Source organism: Sus scrofa, chromosome 15, assembly GCF_054392235.1.
Source record: "Sus scrofa isolate SSC_HxYL_T2T_F1_AM1 chromosome 15, Sscrofa_HxYL_maternal_Yorkshire_Landrace_v2.0, whole genome shotgun sequence".
NCBI classification, from domain to species: domain Eukaryota; kingdom Metazoa; phylum Chordata; class Mammalia; order Artiodactyla; family Suidae; genus Sus; species Sus scrofa.
Genome location: NC_139397.1, coordinates 147,318,415 through 147,339,342, shown reverse-complemented (window position 1 = coordinate 147,339,342; position 20,928 = coordinate 147,318,415). Strand labels below are relative to the sequence as shown.

The following is a 20,928-nucleotide window of genomic DNA, read 5'->3' as shown; positions in this document are numbered from 1 at the left end:
ACACGTAAAGCCCAGGACTTGGCCCAGGGGTCCGCGGCTAGTATTCACTCTAACCTGGCCTTTGCTCATTCGCCCCTGTCTTCTGTGGGAGGCAGAACGCTAAGATGCCCCCCAAAGTTCTTGGGTCCTGGGGTACACACATACTTCTCCCGTTATTCAACCAAACATACATCTAGGTCCTACTGGAGTTGCCATTATGGCTCAGTGGGTTAAGAGCCCAATGTAGCGTCTGTGAGATGAAGGTTCGATCCCTGGCCTCCCTCAGCAGGTTAAGGATCTGGCATTGCCACAAGCTATGGCATAGATCACAGATGCAGTTTGGATCCTGTGTTGCTGTGGTTGTGGCTGTGGCTGCAGCTCCAGTTTGACCCCTATCCCGGGAACTTCCATATGCCCTTTTAGATGAGGGTCTAAAAAAAGAAAAACAAATCTAGGTACTATTACGTGGGGATTTTGAAGATGTAATTAGGATTCCAAATCAGTTGACCCAAAGATAGGGGATTATCAGACCTAATTACTTGGGCTCCTTCAAAACTGTTCCTCTGGTTGGTGGATGAAGGAAGTCAGATTTGAAGCATGACAAGAAGTCAGTGTAGGGGAGATTTTTTTTCACTGATGACTTAGAAGTTGGAGGGGCCCCAGGCAAGGGGTGCAGTGTCCTCTAGAAGCTGAGAGCAGTGCCTGGTTGATAGCCAGCAAAGAAGGGACACCTTGATTCTCCAACTGCGGCCACAACAATGAGCTTGGAAGAGGAGCCTGAGCGCCCAGGAGCACCCAGTCCCAGTGCACCGGGACCTCAGCCCAGTGAGGCCCCGAGCAGAGAATCCAGCCATGCTGAGCCTGGACATCCGACCTACAGAAATGAAGACAGCGGAGTTCCCGTTGTGGCTCCGCTGGTTAAGAACCTGACTAGGACCGATGAGGATATGGGTTCAATTCCTGGCCTCACTCACTAAGTTAAGGATCTGGTGATGCTGCAAGCTGCAGCGTAGATCACAGATGTGACTCTGATCTGGCGTTGCTGTGGCTGTGGCGTAGGCTGGCAGCTGCAGCTGGGATTCGAACATCCAGCCCAGGAACTTCCATATGCTGCAGGTACGGCCCTAAAAAAGAAAAGAAAAGAGAAACAAAACAAACACAATACTTTCCTGCTGTTTTAAGTTGCTGCACTTGTGGTAATTTGTTACACAGCAATAGAAAACTGGTTACCAGGGGCTCCTGTTGTGGTGCAGTGGAAATGAACCTGACTAGTATCTATGAGGACTCAGGTTCAATCCCTGGCCTCGCTCAGTGAATTCAGCATCCCTTGTTGCTGTGGCTGTGGTGTAGGCTGGCAGCAGCAGTTCCGAGTGGACCCCCTGGTCTGGGAACTTCCATATGCCACAGGTGCAGCCCTAAAATAAAAAGAAAGAAAGAAAGGAAGGAAAGAAGGAAGGAAGGAAGGGGAGTTCCCATCGTGGCGCAGTGGTTAACGAATCCGACTAAGAACCATGAGGTTGCAGGTTTGATCCCTGGCCTTTCTCAGTGGGTTAAGGATCCGGCGTTGCTGTGAGCTGTGGTATAGGTCACAGACGCGGCTCAGATCCCTCGTTGCTGTGGGTCTGGTGTAGACTGGTGGCTACAGCTCTGATTCAACCCCCAGCCTGGGAACCTCCATATGCCATGGTAGTGGCCCAAGAAATGGCAGAGAGAGAAAGAGAGAAAGAGAGAAAGAAAGAAAGAAAGAAAGAAAGAAAGAAAGAAAGAAAGAAAGAAAGAAAGAAAGAAAGAAAGAAAGAAAGAAAGAAAAGGAAAGCAGTAGCCAGCTTTGTAATTCTGGCAGCAGTCTCTAGGACATGCTGCTAGGAGGGAGCTTGGTGCCAGGCTAAGGGCATCTCCAGGTGTGGCTGGCACTCTTGGGTGGGTGGATGTGCGTCCGCTGCTGGTACCTCTCTGAAGCCAGAGCCCCTGTCTCAGGCAATAAGGGGCGGGCCAGAGAGGAGGGCAGACACCTGGCAGCCAGGCTTCCTTTTGGGGCAGCCTGGGGCTGGGGACCCTGCATTCTGCTGCCCGCCCTCAAATCTGACATATCACTGCATCCAGAGGATGTCTGTGGGAGCCCTTGCCACACACCACCCCAGCCCACAACCCGGGGTGGGTGTGCCTTAGGCAGAGGTGGGCACGGATGTTCACTGCCAGCAGAGGCGCCGATTCCGGGCTCTTATCCTCTGTCCCACTATTCCTCATCAAGGGCAACACCCCCTTCCAGAGCACACAGCCTGGGGGAGCCCTACCCAGGGTCAGGGCCCTGTGCCCAGCCCCACCCCCAAAGTCCCTCTGAGGCCCTCTGTCTTCTCCCCTCTGCAGCCCTGGAAAATGAGTGGCCTCGGCTTTAATTAGCTAACGACCCCCTTCAGCTCCAATCACTTGACATGATGAGGCAGTGCTGGGGGAGGGGACCTCAGCCCTGTGACCCCGTGAAGCAAGGAACAGGCCCTTCAGGTCCAGCCGGCTTCCTGGGGCTCTGCCCATCCCAAGCCCCCCTCCTCGCCATTACAGGCACGGGGCTGTGGTGAGGCCAATGGGGAGATGTGCCCCAAGCTCTGGGGTCCACCTTCCAACCCCACAGCCCTGTGGCCTCATTGGCATCCTGCAGCAGGAGCTAAGCCACCTCTTGTGGCCTGTCCATCAAACGGTGGGTTCATGGGGACTGTCAGACCTTAGCCCCTATACCTCCTCTGCCCCCCATGGTCACCACCCAACTTTGGTTCTGTCAATCTGACCCACAGCCCCAACAGCCTGTGGCCAAGGCCTTGCCACTCAGGCTGGGCAGGAGGGACGGGGCGTTGAGAAGATCTGGGATCCCAGCCGAGCTGAGGAAAGGGACTGTGAAAATGCCAAGATAACCTCAGGTGGGGACAAAGGTGGCACAGGATGTGCCCAGGGCTTGAGGAGACTGGACACCACAGACTGGGAGACCCAGGAAGGGCCCTATGGGCGGAAGGCCAGGGCCCAGCTGCTGGCCCTGAGATTCCTCCCCGGGTCTCTGGACAAAGGCAGCCTTGGCACCTGCCTGGCCCTGGCTTCAGAGCCCCCAACACAGTTCCTGGGCTGAGATCCCAGCCTGGTCCCTGGCTCCGTGCTGCCTTTCCTTGGGTTCCGAGTGCCCTGCCTGTCCCCCCTGCAGAGCTGTCCTTTCACCTCCCAGCTCAGGCTGTACCTGACCTCAAGATCCTGGATATAGCAGTCCTGGGTTCAAATCTCAGCTTCGGTGCTTGCTTGAGAGCTAGGTGAATGGGCAACTTTCCTTCTCTGGCCTCAGTTTCCTCCATGTCACCTGGGGCCACTGAGAGGGCCCCCCTCGTGGGGTTACAGGGAGACTCAGTGCAGTGGAGCAGGCAGAGAGCTTGGACAGAGCATGTGCTTAGGACCTGCTCCGTACATGTTACTGTGGGGGCTCCACCATGCTGTGGGGGGCCTTCCAGATTGGGGGGCAGGGGGAAGTGCCTGCTTTGCTCAGCCCAGGCCGTGTACCTGCTCCAGGCTGGCTACACAGGGCATGTTGTCCTGGCAAGGAGAGGTCCTCGGGCAGCCTTCCTGGGGTGGGGGGCTGCCTGCCCCTGAGATCTACGAGGGGATCCGGGAAGCTTGAGACAAACCTAGTGGGGGACAGGAGGGCTGAGGACAAGGTGTCTGAGCGGAAGGGACGATGGAACAAAGGCCCCACGGTAGGGGTACAATCTCCTGAGAAGGCAGGACATTTGGGGGAGCCTGAGCAAGGAGGCTGGAAAGGGAGCTGGAGCCAGACGGCGGATCCTCAGATGTCACGCGGAGGGGAGCAGAGGGGGTGGGGTGGGAAAGGGCAGGCCACCACGGTGGCCGTGCTGGAGGGGGCAGGGGCAGGAGACCCCCTTCCTCCAGGAGAGAAGGGAGACCTGAAGGCACAGAACCGAGACGGGAAGGGATGGGACAGAGCGGAGGAAGATGGAAGACTTTCCAAAGCCAGAAGCAGGGACTTGGCTCCCCAGGAAGGAAGGAGGAAGAGGAGAAAAGTTAAAGATGGCCTGGGTTTGGAATGCAGGGCCTCTCCGGAGCCAGTGGGTACTGGTGGGACCCGGGGCCAGAGGGCAGAATTGGGAGGCTGGGCCACCACCTGAGTGTGGTCAGGACACCATGCGTCCCTCAGCTGGGGATGGGGACTTCTGTGTGGGTGATGCTGGTGTAGACAGTGGGTAGAGGGCACTAATCACCCATCTCCTGGTATCTCATTTATTTAAAAAAAAAAAAAAAAAAAAGGAAGGAATGAAAATAAAGGGCAATGTTGGCATATGGCCCTGGACACTCACGCTGAAGTGGTCACAGGGCTTTGATTGACTTGGCTGAGGGCTGGGTGGGGACGTGTGTGAAGGAGGCTTCCGCCCCTCCACGTGCTCGTGTGGGTTGAGTCTTTTAAAACAAGAATATATGGAGTTCCCATCGTGGCACAGTGGAAACGAATCTGACTAGGAACCAAGAGGTTGCAGGATTGATCCCTGGCCTCGCTCAGCGGGTTAAGGATCCAGAGTTGCCATGAGCTGTGGTGTAGGTTGCAGTCGAGGCTCAGATGCCGCATTGCTGGGCCTGTGGTGTAGGCCGGCAATTACAGCTCTGATTCCACCACTAGCCTGGGAACCTCCATATGCCGCGCGTGCGGCCCTAAAAAGACAAAAAATAAATAAATAAAACAAGAGTATATTTATATACATTTCTTCTTTTATTTAAAATTTTTTTTTGCTTTTTATTTTGTTTTGTTTTTATGGCCACACCTGTGGCATAGGGAAGTTTCCAGGCTAGGGATCTAATCAGAGCTGCAGCTGCTGGCCTATATCACAGCCACAGCAACGCCAGATCTAAGCTGCGTCTGCCGTGTACACTGTGGCTCAAGGCAACACCAGATCCTTTAACCCACTGAGGAAGGCCAGGGACTGAACCTGCATCCGGCTACTAGTCGGATTCTTAACCCGCTAAGCCACAACGGGAACTCCCAGGGTATATTTATATACATTTCTTGTGTGAAATAAAAACAACTGCTCTAGAGGTTGGTGGGTGACCCCAGAAAAGTCTGTGGGATGGAAGCCTACTACAGGGTGGGGGATGGCGGGGGGAGACTAGCCCCCTCTTGTTATCTGATGGGCCCCAGAGCCAAGGACAGATGTGTGTAGGGCCTGAGAGCACCGGGCAGTTTTGTAGATGGGGGCCCTGAGCCTGATGAGAGGCCTGGCCCTGGGAGACACTTCACACAGGCTGTTCCATGAGCCAACCACAGCTGTGGGAGAACACTCTATGTCTGTCACATATGTCATCTGCGCCGGGCTCTGGGCTGCACAGCTGAGTAAGATGCATGAAGTGAGGGAGGCCAGCCCCCCACCCCATGGAGGTAGCACAGGACTGGAAGAGAGAAGCTGGCATCCCAGGAAGGATGGGTGGCAACTGGCCAATGGGACAGAGAGATGCTGGGAAAAGGATGTTCCAGGCAGACAGAACAGCAAGTGCTAAGGCCCTGAGGTGAGCAAGGGCCAGCCAAGATCTGGGAAATGAAAATAGAGCAGAGTGACCAGGGGAAGAAGGGCAGGGGGTGGGGAGACAGAGAGACGGAGAAGAGCAAAGAAGGGCAGAAAGCGGCACTGCCTCGGGGGCCAGGTTAGGTGTGAGTTCCAGCCAAGGGGTGGGGGCACTGGGAGCTGGAGGCCAGTCGAGGGCTGGGCTGGGGTAGCTATCCAGGCTCGGGTGGGCATAGCAAGGTGTTGGGACCTAGCAGAGGGGTTCATCTGAGTGTCTACACTGGGAACACTCTTTTTTACTTTTGTTTTTTTTTTTTTTTTTTTGTCTTTTAGGGCCAAAACCACGACACGTGAACATTCCCAGGCTAGGGGTCGAATCGGAGCCGTAGCCACAGCAACGCAAGATCTGAGCCATGTCTGCGACCTAAACCACAGCTTACAGCAATGCCGGATCCTTAACTCATTGAATGATACCAGGGATCGAACTTTTGCCCTCATGGATGCTAGTCAGATTCGTTCCCGCTGAGCCATGACAGGAAATCCTGGGGACACTCTTGAGCCCAGCCCAGTGAGGGACAGGAAGTTTGGGGAGGAGATGGGCCAGGCCAAGCAGCCCAAGGCCTGTCCTCCAGGCCCAGAAGTCTGAAAGCAAGCAGAGGACAAGGTCCCTTGCCCCTTGCCTGGGCAGGAGCAGACCCCACTGGGAACTCAGGCAGGACTGCCAGGCTCCCCCTCACCGTAGCTGGTGACAGCAACTGAGTGGAGGGAAGGCACAAGTTGGGTGGCAGGGTGTATGGATTCCTGGGGGCCCCCCGGGGTTGTGGTGAGCACCCAGCTTTCCACCAGGAGTCTGAGTCAGCACAGTGGGGGCTGCCCCGTGGCCCCGGCCTTTCCCCGCCTCCTCCCTGAGAACCTGGCCACTTGGGAGAGTCATTTCATTTCTCAAATTAAAAATCCATTTTGTGCTGTGAATAATAGATGGAATGAGCCCTGGGAGGCCTGGCGGAGGACAGGAAGCTGGTTGGGGGGGGTGTTTTGGAGGGCAGGGACCATCCCGCAGCACTGTGGGGGAAGGGCGTGGGCCAGTTGGGTGGGATGGAGGCAGGAGGCATCTCCCAGAGCAGAGGCAGGGCTGAGGGGTTCAGGCTGGAGCAGGGAGAAAGGCCCGGTCTGTTCCCACACGTGTAGGCCACAGGGGTGCAGAAATGGACCGGATCATGTAGCAGTTAGCACCTCCCTTAGGGGAAGCTGAACGGCTGTGTGTCACTAGCGGGCAGACCCCCAAGCCCACGGAGTTGGACTGCTCTGCACCCCTTCTCTGGAATCCAGACCCCGTGATGCCCCCTCCCACAGAGGGGGCCTGGGATCTGGCACAGGTGGAGGCAGAGGGTCCCCTCACCTCTGGCCCTTGCACTGTCCCTTCTTCTCTCCAACCAGCTCTCGTCAATGCACCCCCGCCGCCGCCCGCCACTGTCCAGGACTTGGCTGTGACCTGTCATTCTCCTGCTCCTCAGTCAGGGGGTCATGTTGACAACGGGAGGGGGGACACTGGGAGCTTCACAGAGGGGGCAAGGAAGCTGGAGGCCAGGGGCTTGGGATCCTCCACTCACCCCGCTCAGCTTCCTTTCTGAGATGGGACAGAAGAGCACAGGAGGCAGGGCCTGGTTCGTCGCTAGTGATGGGCTGCCGGGGAAATTAGGACTGGGGGTCCTGGGCCCCGTGTCCAGTGAGCTCCCTTGGGCCCTGGTTCCTGGGCTCAGGCCTGGGGGAGCCTCCGGGGCTGGGGACAGGGGTGAGGTGTGTGTGGGAGGAGAGCAGACAGGGCGGCCCGGGCTGGCAGGCACTTGGGAGGCAGATGAACAGATCAATGGCAGCGAGAGTCTGGGGGAGGGCCGGCCAGGGCGAGGGGTCCTCCAGCTGACCTGGGAGGGAGGGGATGGAGGAGGAGCTGAGGGCCGGGGTCCCCCACCCCCAGAGGCGGGAGCAGCAGAATCCCAGGGGAAGCTCGTTTGCCTTTGTGCCTTTCTGTCGAAGGAGAGTCGGCTCCCCGAGACAATATCCATTTTTATATTTCTTGGAAATTTCATGGCATTCATTTCAGGGAAAATAAAAGCTGTCATTGCTGGAGAAATGATACCAATCAGGGCCTGAAAAGGCTGGAAAATTATCCTCCTGGAGACAAAACGTTGAGGGAAAAATGCAGATTAAAAGCACAAAGAGCCGCTTGGCCACGGCCCTGCCCTCCCCTCCCCCTCTGTGGAATCACCACATGGCACATAATGCCACCTCCCCAGGTGGAGTTAATTGGACCCAAGAAGAACTCATGGGACAAAGGAGGACCCTGAGGTGGCCAGAGATGGAGGCAGAGCGTACACAGAGCAGTGGCTTCGAGGTGGACAGGTGGACAGACAAGGGACAGGCAGGATGAGGGCAGAGGTGGGCACTGGGTCAGGGCCAGTAGCTGGGCTGATGAGCATCCCCAGGGAGAGGCCAGGGTGTTGGGTCCTTTTGTCCCTGCCTTGTTGTGGTTTTTACCAGAAGGGGCTCCACGGGGCGATCCTGGGCCATCTCTGACATTGTTGAGGCCAGTCCTACAAGCTGCAGCCATCAGGCCTGGCAGTGCTGGTGTTTGGGGGGGAGGGGGGATCCCCCACTAGGGATGCTGGAGGGAGAGGGGTGGGTAGGGCTGGGCAGAGAGATCAGAGACTCCAGAAACAGCATCATTCATCCAAGAAGCCCCAAGGTCCCTGGGCCCCATGAGGGCCAGGCCCTGTGGGTACAGTGGTGAGGGAGCCTGGCAGACGCAGGCCCTGTGTCCAGGGGCTGGGAGCCATGGCAGGGAGGCTCCCCATTCAAAAAGTGAGTTGAGGAGTTCCTGTCGTGGCACAGTGGTTAACAAATCTGACTAGGAACCATGAGGTTCGATCCCTGGCCTTGCTCAGTGGGTTAAGGATCCCATGGTGTTGCCATGAGCTGTGGTGTAGGTCACAGATGCGGCTCAGATCTGACCTTGCTGTGTCTGTGGTATAGGCCAATGGCTACAGATCCTATTTGACCCATACCGTGGGAACTTCTATATGCTGTGGATGTGGCCCTAAAAAGGCAAAAAAAAAAAAAAAAAAAAAAAAAAAAAAAACGAAAAAAAACACGGAGTTGCTGCAAGCTGTGGTGTAGGTCACAGATGTGGCAGCTTGGATGCTGAGGTGTTTTGACCCCTTGTCCCGGAACTCCCATAAGCTGGGGTTCGTCTCTAAAAAAAAAGAAAGGAAGCAAGTTGACTCAGAAGAAGGGAGTAGGTGGGTTCATTCACAGTCCCCACTACCTGGCCTGTCCTCCCACCAGCCCAAAAACCAGGCTCCTGAGGCCCAAGGGCCTGTTCCAGGACTGGGGCTGCTGGTCAGAGGGGACAGGCTGCCTCCCTCTGTGGCTCCTGCAGGGTGGGCGCTTTCATGGCTCTGCAGCCCTTGTCTCCCTCCGTGGGACACGGGTTAGGGGCGGGTAGTTCCTCCAGGACTGCCAACCAATACCCCCGGCCTGGGGCAGGGGAGTGCGGGGCATGGGCAGGCGCTAAAGGCAGGCCCAGGACGCCCCCTTATTGTAGCGGCTCTGCTCCAGGCTCCTGGCCAGGCGGTCCAGGCCCTAGTTCAGTGCCCTTGACAGCCTTTCCGAGAGTCCTCCTGGGCGGTGCTCCAGTCCTGTGGGCTGGGCTGGGCTGGCCCAGTAGCCTCCCCATCTTCAGCCTGAGCCGCTTTCGGCATCCCTGAGTGGGGGCATCGGATCGGAGGGGACCCCTTCGCGGAAGTACGCGGTGCCCTCACTCCCTCAGGAACGTGGCTGAACCTGGAATCCCTGAGCCCAGAGCCTGTGCTGGACCCCCAGGATTGTGTTCCCACAGCCTGTGTCCCTGTCCCCGAGCTGCCACGGAGCTGACAGGTAGCGGGGATGGAGGCAGGCAGAAGGGGGGGCGCGGGGGGCGGGCGGAGGAGGGTGGAGCCGCCGGCGCGCCCCCTCCCTCGGGGCCGGCGGGCGGCGCAGCGCGGCGCGGCAGCAGAGGAGGCGGCCGGCGCACAGAGAGAGCGGCCGCCCGCCCGGGTCCGCCCCGGCTCCCGCCTCGGCTCGGGCTCGATTCGCTGTTTCCGCTCGGCCCGGGTGCGCACCTGCCGGGTAAGTGGCACCCGAGCCCGCTGCCGCCGCCACCATCATCAGCCACCTCTGCCGCCGCCACCGCCGCTCGGAGCCTCCAGGCTTTGTCTGCGTCCTCGCAGCTCTGGCTCCGGCTGCTGCTGCGACGACTGGGCTTGGTTCTCGGGCTGCGCGCATTGCCCGGCGCGGCGCGGAAGGCTCGGCGCCCAGGGCTCCGGGCGCGCGAGGTCAGGTCTATCCGCACCGGGGGTGAAACTTCCTCCAAGTTTGGGTTCTGGGGAGAACCTGTTGAAGCCAGGAGTGGGCCGGGGTGAGGACGGGGGCGGGCCCGGTTCAGGATTCTTTAGGGCCGTCGGGGTTTCTTCGGGGTTTCTCCAGGATCGTGGGGGGGAAGGCGCGCTGGCGCAGGCCGCTTGGGAAAGGGGCTGGTAGGCGTTCAGGCCACTGAATAGAGAAGACGGGTCTGGTGGTGGCTCTGCGGACATCCGCGAGGACAAAGTTTGGTTCTTTAGCCGCTTTCTTGATCGTCTAGTTCCAGTGCAGAAAGCCAAAGGCGGCTTCAGGGTCCGGGTAGAAGCGGCGTGGACCACACCTCCTTTCTGCAGCCTCCACTTGCCCCCTCCCCCCATCCAGCCTTGGCTGGAACGGGTCCCAGGCAGGAAATACAAAGAGAAGAGAAACAGCTTTTCATTGGAGGCCTACTATGTGCCAGGCCCCGAGCTGCCCGGTGTCTCTCTGATTTATTTCCGAGGCTTCCCAAACCTGCAGCAAGCATATGTGTGCGCGGAGACCGGGAGGTTAAAACACGCCACCGTGCCTGCGGGAGGTAGCGGCCGCTCCGAGCCTCCCACTTCCCTCCTTCTCCGAGTGGCGCAGACAGGCCAGGCTCCAGGCCCAGTCGCTGGTTCTCCGGGTGGCCTCCACTCTTTGGACCTAGGCCTGTGCCCTTTCTCGTCGGGCTTGTGGGGCCCTGTCGGACCGCAGTACCTCTCTGAGCCTTTGTCTACTTTTCCTGCACCTGCAGCCCGGAGGCCATGCGGAGGCCCGCTAGGAGCCGGGTGGCCCGGATCTTCTCTTAGGGGAGGTAGCCAAGAGCTGCGCGGCTGGGCCGAAGGCGCCATGGAGACCCCGTATTCGATGACAGCACACTACGACGAGTTCCAGGAGGTCAAGTACGTGAGCCGGTGCGGTGCGGGGGGCACGCGGGGGACTTCACTGCCCCCTGGCTTTCCTCTGGGGGCGGCGCGCAGCGCCACCGGGACCCGTGCAGGGCTGCCGCGCTGGAACCGACGCGAAGTGTGCCTGCTGTCGGGGCTGGTGTTCGCCGCGGGCCTCTGTGCCATCCTGGCCGCCATGCTGGCGCTCAAGTACCTGGGCCCGGGAGCGGCGGGAGGCGCCACCTGCTCTGAGGGCTGCCCGGAGCGCAAGGCTTTCGCGCGCGCCGCCCGCTTCTTGGCCGCCAACTTGGACGCCAGCATAGACCCGTGCCAGGACTTCTATTCCTTCGCGTGCGGTGGCTGGCTGCGGCGCCACGCCATCCCGGACGACAAGCTCACCTACGGCACCATTGCGGCCATCGGCGAGCAGAACGAGGAGCGTCTGCGGCGCCTGCTGGCGCGGCCCGGGGGTGGGCCCGGTGGCGCGGCCCAGCGCAAGGTGCGCGCCTTCTTCCGCTCCTGCCTGGATATGCGGGAAATTGAACGGCTCGGCCCGCGGCCCATGCTCGAGGTCATCGAGGACTGCGGGGGCTGGGACCTGGGTGGCGCGGCGGCGCGCCCGGGGGCGGCGGCGCGCTGGGACCTCAACCGGCTGCTGTACAAGGCTCAGGGTGTGTACAGCGCCGCGGCGCTCTTCTCGCTCACGGTCAGCCTGGACGACAGGAACTCCTCGCGCTACGTCATCCGCGTGAGTGCCCCCCACCCCCACGCAGGCACCCCGCCAGCGGCCGGGAACCCGGGGCGCCTCGGCCTGGCACGCACGCCTTGCTGGAGCCCCGTGCGCCCAGGGAGACCGGTGCAGAAGGGAGGGGGAGAGGAGTGGAGGGGAGCGCACACCGGCAGAGCGCGGGAGGAGGGCGCAAGTAATTTCCCTCGAGTAATTGTGGTGTTTAGCGGAGCCGTGGGAGCCGCAATTTCCCAGCCCTCTGGCAGGCGGAGAGAGCGCAGAGGGAGGGGTGTACTGATGGGCTCCGGGGATGAGCCTGCCAGGCTGGGGCGGGCTGGCATGCCTGAGGGCCGAGGAGGTGGGCGCAGCTGTCAGTGCAGCCCGAGAGTGCCCCGCACAGGTGGCTTGGAAAGTGAAGGCCTGCAGGAAGAAAAATGGGGCTCCCCTCCGCAGTCCCCAGGCTAGGCTGATCAGGTGTGAGGGCTGAGACCAGCTTCTCCGGATGGATGCAGGGAGGGAATACTGGCTTTGTGCTCCTGGAGCTTGTGACAGTGGATGTCTGGCATGTCCTCTTTGTGGGCTTTTGGATGGGAATTCAGTCTGTTTGCAGGAACTGGGAATGTTGACCTCTGACCTCCATCTTTCCCCCCCCCCCCCAGATTGACCAGGATGGGCTCACCCTGCCAGAGAGGACCTTATACTTAGCTCAGGATGAGGAGAGCGAGAAGGTGTGGGAGCATGGGCTGGGCTTCAGGGAAGGCCCGGGGTTCGGGGCGCCATGGACCAGGGCCTGGCACTGGCTCCCCATCCTTGCTGTGCCCTCTCCTGGTGCAGATCCTGGCAGCGTACCGGGTGTTCATGGAGCGCCTGCTCAGCCTACTGGGTGCCGAGGCTGTGGAGCAGAAGGCCCAGGAGATCCTGCAGCTGGAGCAGCGGCTGGCCAACGTGAGCTGGGCGACTGCTGTGTGCTGGGGCGGGAACCATTGGGCAGGGCTGGGTCAACTCTGCCCTCCATGCCCAGATCACAGTGTCAGAGTACGATGACCTCCGTCGAGACGTTAGCTCCATGTACAACAAGGTGACCCTGGGGCAGCTGCAGAAGATCACCCCCCATGTGAGTGCAAGCCCAGCCCCGGACGCCTGGCCCATCCCCTCCCCCGAGGGCAAGCAAGGCCTTCCAAGGCCATGGACTCCTGTGTCCTCTTGTGGCCTCGCCCTGGCCCCCTCCCTGTCTCCTGGGGTCCCTGCCACACCCAGCCCCACTGCCCCATCCATGGCCCCACAGCTGCGGTGGAAGTGGCTGCTGGACCAGATCTTCCAGGAGGACTTCTCCGAGGATGAGGAGCTGGTGCTGCTGGCCACGGACTACATGCAGCAGGTGTCCCAGCTCATCCGCTCCACACCCCGCAGGTAAGGCTGCCAGTCACCCACCTGCCCCCCATCTGCCCCCAGGCCCTTCCCCTGCACCCAGACCTCACTGCCTGGTGAGCTTTCGGTGCCCGCCGCCGCCTCTGCCCAGTGTTCATACTGGGAAGGCAGGCGAGGAGCACTGGCAACGGTGTCCAGATCCCTAGGGTCAGCCCTGGCTGTCCCAGTTGTGCTGTGGGGCCCCGGGGAGGGCTGGAAGCTTCCTGAGCTGTGGTGCCCTCTCCTGGGGGTGGTGAGGCTTGAGGGACTCTGACGTCAGAAGGCGAAATCATGGCCGCCGCTCTGCTCCCCCTGGGGCCACCTTGAGGAAGGCCTCCCTGGTCGCTGCCCGGCCTGGGAAGGAGCGGAGGAGGCATCCGAAGGCCAGCCCTGAGGCAGGCAGTCACGCCCAGTGCCCACTCTCCCGCCCTGTGGCAGGTCAGAAAACCATGCTGCTGGCTCCTGCCCCATCTGCATCAGGGGCTCTGCTCGGTGGCCCGAGGTGTGTCCTGCTGTGTGTGGGCCCAGCCCTGTTCCCTGACTGGGGCCGGGAGCACCTGGACTGACCCTGAGTCCTGCTCCGTCCAAGGCCAGGCTGGGGGTGGGGGTGGCGGTGGGGCGCCCACGCCCGGGAGCCTGTGGGGACAGCCAGCTGCTTCACCCGGCCCTCAGGATCCTGCACAACTACCTGGTGTGGCGTGTGGTGGTGGTGCTGAGCGAGCACTTGTCACCGCCGTTCCGAGAGGCGCTGCACGAGCTGGCACGCGAGATGGAGGGCAGCGACAAGCCACAGGAGCTGGCCCGTGTCTGCCTGGGCCAGGCCAACCGTCACTTTGGCATGGCACTCGGTGCTCTCTTTGTGCATGAGCACTTCTCAGCGGCCAGCAAGGCCAAGGTCAGGCTGCCCTGGTGGGGCTGTGGGTGCTGAGCCGGGTGTGAAGGTCAAGCATAGGGAGCATAGGGAGCCCCGCACCCCCCCACCCCTGCAGCCTGGGGCACTGGGCTTGGCCAAGGGCTCAGCCCTCTCCGACCCTCCAGGCTACTCTTCAGCAGGCCTCCTCCCCCAGGAAGCCCACCTGGTTTGTCAGTTGCACAAGGCTCTCTCTGCCAAGCTCCCACCTGCCCTTCTCTGCCCTTCTCCTCAGTAGGATGGCCTCAGGAATGCTTGTGATCGCTACCGGAGCAGTTCGTCCCCTTCCGGACTGAACTTTTTATCAGGGTTCAGGGCCTGAATCCCTCCCTCCAGGGTCTCCCCCTTGGGGCCGAGCCTCAAGTCCCGGGCTTAGGAAGTGCTGCTGAAGGATGAGGGGGCACCGCTCGTGTCAAGGGCTAGGGGCCCAGAGCGAAGGCCTGGGTTGACCCTTGATCCCTGACCTCTGACCCTGAAGGTCCAACAGCTGGTAGAAGACATCAAGTACATCTTGGGTCAGCGCCTGGAGGAGCTGGACTGGATGGACGCAGAGACCAAGGCAGCTGCTCGGGCCAAGGTGGGACCCTGTCCCCCTGTGTGGGTTCCACACACACGTATGGAGCGCCTGCTGTGCGTCAAGAGCTGGGATGACCGCAGAGGCAGAGAGGTGTCTTGTGGAATTGGCATCACCCAGCCTGCTGTCACCTCTGCTGGAGCCCCGACCCTGGGCTGGCCCTGGAGCTTTCTCCCTCGGGCTGGGGGGCCTACCTCCTGAGGCCCTGGCCCACTCGCCACCCTCTCACCTGCAGCTCCAGTACATGATGGTGATGGTGGGGTACCCAGACTTCCTGCTCAAACCAGAAGCCGTGGACAAGGAGTATGAGGTGGGCCTGCCCTCTGCCCCTGTCCTGCCCAGCCTGGCCGGCCAGACTTCTCCAGGCCCCTGGCCAAGACCCCTTTGGAGACCAAGCACCATTGCAGAGAAGGAGCCACAGCCCCACCACTGATGGACCCTGCGAGGGCGTGGGGCCTGCTGGGGTCTGGCCCTGCCCCTGGCCTGTCACTGAGCGCTGTCCATCCCCCCGTGCAGTTCGAGGTCCACGAGAAAACCTACTTTAAGAACATTTTGAACAGCATTCGCTTCAGCATCCAGCTCTCGGTCAAGAAGATCCGGCGGGAGGTGGACAAGTCCACGTGGGTGCCGGGCCTGGGGTCGGGGAGTCAGGGGTGCCGTGGGGAGAGGGCTCCTTACAAACACCAGGAAGCTGGTGGCACAGAACCCCCCACAGATGTGCTGGTGTGTGTGTGCTGGGGGGAGAACCAGACCTGCACAGGGTGTGGGTGGGGGCTGTCGGGGTGGGATCAGCCTGGGGGAAGCCCAGGACATGGCTGTAGACTGGGACACCAGGGCATCTTTTAGGCTAGGAGGTGGGAGGGTAGGGAAGGGAGTGGGGTTCCCCCAGCTGACCTGGCCTCCCTCCGCAGGTGGCTGCTCCCCCCGCAAGCACTCAATGCCTACTACCTACCCAACAAGAACCAGATGGGTAAGGGGGTGTGTCTGGACAGGGGGCGGGGCCTGGAGGCAGGGGTGGGGCGGGGCCTCCCCCTGACCCTGCCCTCCCTGCAGTGTTCCCCGCTGGGATTCTGCAGCCTACCCTGTATGACCCTGACTTTCCGCAGTGAGTACAGAACTTTGTCTGCGGGTGGGTGGGGACTGCCCCACATGCCGCTGCCACCCGGGGTCCCAGAATCTCACTTCATCATTGGTCCTTTAGGAAAACATGGAGGTTTTAGTTTTCATTTTTTTAAATGTCCCGAGTTCCCTTTGTCTGGTTTGAGGCTCTTTCAGGGTGTCTCAAAAGTGAAACAATCCTTGGAGTTCCCATTGTGGTTCAGCGGGAATGAACCCGACTAGTATCCATGAGGTTTCGGGTTCGATCCCTGGCCTCGCTCAGTGGGTTAAGGGTCCGGCGTTGCCGTGAGCTGTGGTGTAGGTCGCAGGCGTGTCTCAGATCTGGCGTGGCTGTGGCTGTGGTGTAGGCTGGCAGCTGCAGCTCCGATTGGACCCCTAGCCTGGGAACCTCCATATGCTGTGGGTGTGGCCCTAAAAAGACAAAAAGAAAAGAGAAAAGAGGAAAAAAAGTGGAACAATCCTGGTGGTGAGGAAAAAGGCCAAATCCCACGTGGGTGCCTCAGTTTCCCTCCTGTCTCCCCCAACTGTGTCCCCCGCCGCACCCCAGGTGTGTTAGATGTTATTTCCTGAAAGGCAGCTGTGCAGGTTTCATTGGCCCCTTTTACAAACCCCATGAGGAAGCTAAGGCACAAGTGTCCTGGGACCCTGCAGACAACGGCCTCCCTGGGCTACCTTGTGGCCTGGCCAGGGTCTCCTGAGGCCTGGATGGCAGCTTGGTGGGGCTCTCAGTGGGCGAGGCTGGGGCCTGACGCTGCTGCCCCGGGCCCAGGTCTCTGAATTACGGCGGCATTGGCACCATCATTGGGCACGAGCTGACCCACGGCTACGATGACTGGGGTGAGGCCTGCGGGCAGCCTGGGGGTGCAGAGGACAGGTGGCGGGGGGTTGGTGGCGGGGAGGGCGAGGGCTGTCTGAGGCCCTGTGGCTCCTCTGCGCCTGTTGGCTGGGACTTGGTGCCAGCCAGGCTCTTGGGTGAAGACGGGTCTCAGCTTGGCTGCCCGCTGCCCACAGGGGGCCAGTACGACCGCTCGGGCAACCTGCTGCACTGGTGGACCGAGGCCTCCTACAGCCGCTTCCTGCGCAAGGCCGAATGCATCGTCCACCTGTACGACAACTTCACCGTCTACAACCAGCGGGTGAGACCCCCTCACTGCACCAACCCCCATTGTCCCCAGGCCTGGCCGGCGCAGACGAGGAGCGTGCACACCCCCTTGCACACCCTTGTGCCTGAAACCAACCCCGTGCCCTGCCCACCCTCCGGGGTCTGCGTGCTGTGCCCTCGGGCGTGTGAATGAGCTCACACAGACTCACCTGCGTGTGGGGCCCAAAGCAGGGGGGAGCCGAACCCCAACCTCCTGGGAAAGGGAAGGAGGGACGGGGCCCGGGGCCAGGCCAGGGAGGCCAGGCCTGAAGGAGGCCAGAGGGCCTCGGGACGCTCCTAGCCTCTTCCCTTCTTGCCAGGTGAACGGGAAGCACACACTAGGAGAGAACATCGCCGACATGGGCGGCCTCAAGCTCGCCTACTACGTGAGCCGCCCCGCCTGGCCCTCCATCCCCGCAGTGGGGCGGTGCGGGGGGCAGGCAGTGAGGACTGGGCCAGAGACCTCGGAACCCTCCCTCCTTCCTTTGAGCTCTGGTCATGGAGAGGAGGTGCTGTGCTGGGCTCAGGGTCCCCTGGAAGAGGGACTCCTAGGGCCTGCCTTCCGGGAGAGCAAGGAAGGCTGCCTGGAGGGGGTGGCACCTGCCTGGGGTTAGCCTTCTGGAGACAGAGGAAGGCAGGGATCCGGGAGCTCAGCACGGTGGGTGGTGTGCGGAGCTGGGGCGGATGAGGGGCTGACTGGGTGGTGGGTATCTGGTGGCCCTGTCCCGGGTACTGCAGCGCCATGCTCTGCACCCCCAGGCCTATCAGAAGTGGGTACGTGAGCACGGCCCTGAGCACCCGCTACACCGGCTCAAGTACACGCACAACCAGCTCTTCTTCATTGCCTTCGCCCAGGTGTGCCCGGTGGGGGCTGGTAGGGATGGTGAGGGGCACAGCTTCCAGTCTGTCTCCCATCAGCCACCCTTCAGAGGACCCCTGGGATCTGAGGGGGGATTAAGGCCCAGTGTGCAGAGCGGGTGGATTGCAGGGCTTGGTCAGTGGACACCTGGCCTCATCTCCCCCCTCCCCCCTCCCCACGGATCCGGGCCCAGAACTGGTGCATCAAGCGGCGGTCACAGTCCATCTACCTGCAGGTGCTGACCGACAAGCATGCACCTGAGCACTACAGGTACACCCGCCTGCTTGCCTGGCCTCGCCCCCTCCAGACGTCTGGGTGGGAGTGGGTGGGGATGGGAAGGGACAGCAGGGGGTGGTGGCCGCTCGGATCCCCACTTTGTGGGTCTCTCTCCTACCCCAGGGTGCTGGGCAGCGTGTCCCAGTTCGAGGAGTTCGGCCGGGCCTTCCATTGCCCCAGGGACTCACCCATGAACCCTGCCCACAAGTGCTCTGTGTGGTGAGCCTGGCAGCCCACCAGCACGCCCCCTCCGCCCTGCACGATCGCCTCCTGCCGGCTGCCGGGGCAGGCATGGACCCGGCTCTGGCCCACGTGGGACGCCACCCGCCTTCCCAGCCCCTCCAGGACCCAGTACCCCCCCAATACACACACTATCCCTCACTTCAGGAGGAGCCCAGAGCAGGGATGAGGTTGGGCTCCAGGAGGGCACGGGGGAGAGACGCTGAAGCCCCCAGCCTGGATTGCGGGAGCCAGACCCCTGGCCAGGCTGGATTGTACAGACCCCACTTTCGCTGTTCTTGCTGCTAAGTCTGGTGAATAAAGCTGCTCTGCTGTCGCCTCGGCCTCTTCAGGGGTCCCCAGAGCAGGTGGGGCTGGATGAACACCCTGGGGGAAGGCTCCAGCCCTTGGCAGAACAGGATCCTGGAGAAGACCGTCTTGTCCCCCCGCCAACCCGGTGGCCTGCGCTGGGCCACCTCTGTCCCATGCCCCCAGCTCCTCTGTCTTCCCCCACCAACCACCCCCTCCGCACGCCCTCACAAGTCTCGCCCAGGTTCCTTTGGGATTCTGAGGGTGTCCCTTGCTTGGCCTCACGGGGCCAAAACACTGAGCCCAGGGACCTACATCCTCGCATGACACTGGGACTTGTCCTCAATGTCCAGAAGGGTGCCCCCCCCACCCCTGCAGGAGTTTCTGAGTGTCCCCTAGCAAATCATCAAGCCTGGGCCCGGCCTTAGTTCAGCTTCTTGGAGAAGGAGGACCAGTGATGCAGGACACATGACGTTAGGCGTCCCCTCCAGCCTGGAGCTGCGAGCTCCTGGGAAGAGAGAAGGAAAGGAAAGCTCGGGGCCTAGTGGGGCTCCAGGTGTGGCCCGTGGCGGAAGGGGAGGAGCACGTGCTGCTGTGTCTTGGATGATCTGGCAGGTGAGGGAGGAGCCCTCTGGGGGTCCCAGGCGTCTGCAGTGTGGCACTGCCCGCTCTTCGTCCTCCTGGCTGTTGCCTAGAGAAGTCAGCCCCTCCCTGAGCACTGCTCGGTGTGGCCCAGCCCCTGTCCCACTGCAGGGGTGACCCTCATGCCAGTCCTGCTCCTGTCATTATGCTCAGACAGTGTCTGCTTCTCAGCCTCGAGTGATGCTTAAAAAGGCCCTGTGATCTCCGAGTTCCCGTCGTGGCTCAGCCATAACGATCCAGCTATTATCCTTGAGGTTGCAGGTTCCATCCCTGGCCTCACCCAGTGGGTTTAGGATCTGGCGTGGACACGAGCAGTGGTGGTTTAGGATCTGGCGTGGACACGAGCAGTGGTGTAGGTCGCAGACGTGGCTCGGATCCCACATGGCTGTGGCTGTGGTGTAGGCTGGCGGCTACAGCTCCAATTTGACCCCCTAGCCTCCAGACCAGAGGCTGAGCCCCGAGCCCCGCGGGGCTGCCCCTCGGCCACCCTGCAGCAGGACAGGACAGGGCAGCCGGCAGCTTTCAGAGTCCAGCTTCCTCCCCTGTCTCTACCGCCTATGTGGAGCTTGGACTCGAATTAGGAGGGCTGAGTGGGACCTTAGCAGTCGTGTCCCCCAGCCTCCCATGTGGCACATGGGGAGAGGCAGCAGAGGAGGGGTCAGTGTTTACTGATGTGAGTTGTGCCACCTGCCACCCCTGAGAATCCATTTTTGTTTCAATGGCGTTTGGCCTTCCTGCTCCCCGTGTGAGGGCCAGAGGACTCCTCTGTCACCGCCTCAGCCTGCAGGGGTCCCGGGGGGCCTTCTGGAGAAACGGAGGCACTTTCTGCTTTGGAACCAAGGCGTCTCTGAGGTCTGTCACTGCGCAGCCGTTGCATGCGTGAGACAATGCCAGGGAGCATTTTACAGAAACACTCAGTCCTCGGAGTACGTTATTTAAAATTCCTTCCTGTCATTACTGAAGGTTTGGGGGCACCATGAAGCTCCGCCCACCTCCCCAAAGAAGTCTTTGCTCTATAGCCCCTTTTCCCCATGGAGACCATGAATCTGTCAGCTCGCGGCTGAGCAAATTGACCTCGGCAGCCTGTACTTCACATCCCGAAGGAGCAGGGCGCTGTCCCCTGCAGCAGTCTCAGTGTCACCAGCATCTCTTGGAAAACCGCCAGGGGTGGGGACTCCCTCGTCCCAAGGCCTCCTCCCTCGTGGAAAGCTGATTGCACCCTGGCCTGGCCTTTCCTGCAGAGCCTCCTGTGAACTGGCCTCCACCTCTGGTGTCCTGGTGGGGTCCCTGCCCCGTGGGGTCAAAGGGGACCCCAGGCTCCCACCCCTGCAGACACCTTCCCCTCCAGCTCAGACACCAGCCTTTGTCCTCAACGTTGCCCACATGACGTGGCTGGTGGCTCATCTGGGGGCCTCCCCATCAGCCTGGGTGCGCTCGGCCCTCACCCCTTTCCAGCCCACCTTGCAGGTGCCAGCCCGCAGGTTCCATCGCTGCGGTCCTTCCCACCGGTATGGGGGCGTCCCTCATTTTGCCCTGTGTCACCACCGGCTCAGTTTCCTCCAGCCCTGTGGTGTGCTGTCCAGGACAGAAGGTGGCTCCCTGCCCACCTCCCCACCTTCCCGCACGGGGCGGGGGCGCCCCCTGCAGGGGGCTGCGGGGACATGTTCAGCTCTCAGGTCCAGTCCTCTGAGTGACCCCTGCTGGCCGGGCTGCTGTCCAGCATGAGCTCATCAGGCCAGAGGGGAAGGGGGCGGGCCTGGCCACCCCTCTCCCCCCCTCAGCTGCGCCCCCATCTGGGAGCCTCTGGCACCGGCTCAGGCTGATTCACTGGGTGGCAGGCAGCTCAGGTCCCCAAGCCTCTGTCCCATGGTGCTGTGAAGCCACATCTCGCCTTGTCTATACTCTGCATAAACGAGAATAAAGCCT

At 61.2% G+C, this 20,928-nt stretch overlaps 1 protein-coding gene across 2 annotated transcripts; it reads left to right on the top strand.

Annotated features, from left to right (window-relative positions):
• Positions 1-9,210: 9,210 nt before the first annotated feature.
• ECEL1 (endothelin converting enzyme like 1) lies at positions 9,211-18,388 on the top strand. Of its 2 annotated transcripts, none has more exons than XM_021075764.2 (18): positions 9,211-9,452; positions 10,687-11,567; positions 12,206-12,274; positions 12,381-12,491; positions 12,568-12,660; positions 12,832-12,956; positions 13,626-13,848; positions 14,342-14,440; positions 14,673-14,747; positions 14,954-15,057; positions 15,349-15,407; positions 15,491-15,542; positions 16,326-16,393; positions 16,568-16,692; positions 17,018-17,083; positions 17,457-17,552; positions 17,750-17,826; positions 17,956-18,388. In XM_021075764.2, exons 2-18 carry the CDS (start codon positions 10,782-10,784, stop codon positions 18,053-18,055), a joined length of 2,328 nt encoding a protein of 775 aa, XP_020931423.1. In that variant the 5' UTR covers positions 9,211-9,452; positions 10,687-10,781; the 3' UTR covers positions 18,056-18,388. The 2 variants fall into 2 exon arrangements, with proteins under 2 accessions (XP_020931423.1, XP_020931422.1); XM_021075763.2 differs by lacking the exon at positions 9,211-9,452 and adding an exon at positions 9,569-9,683.
• The last annotated feature ends 2,540 nt before the right edge of the window (positions 18,389-20,928 follow it).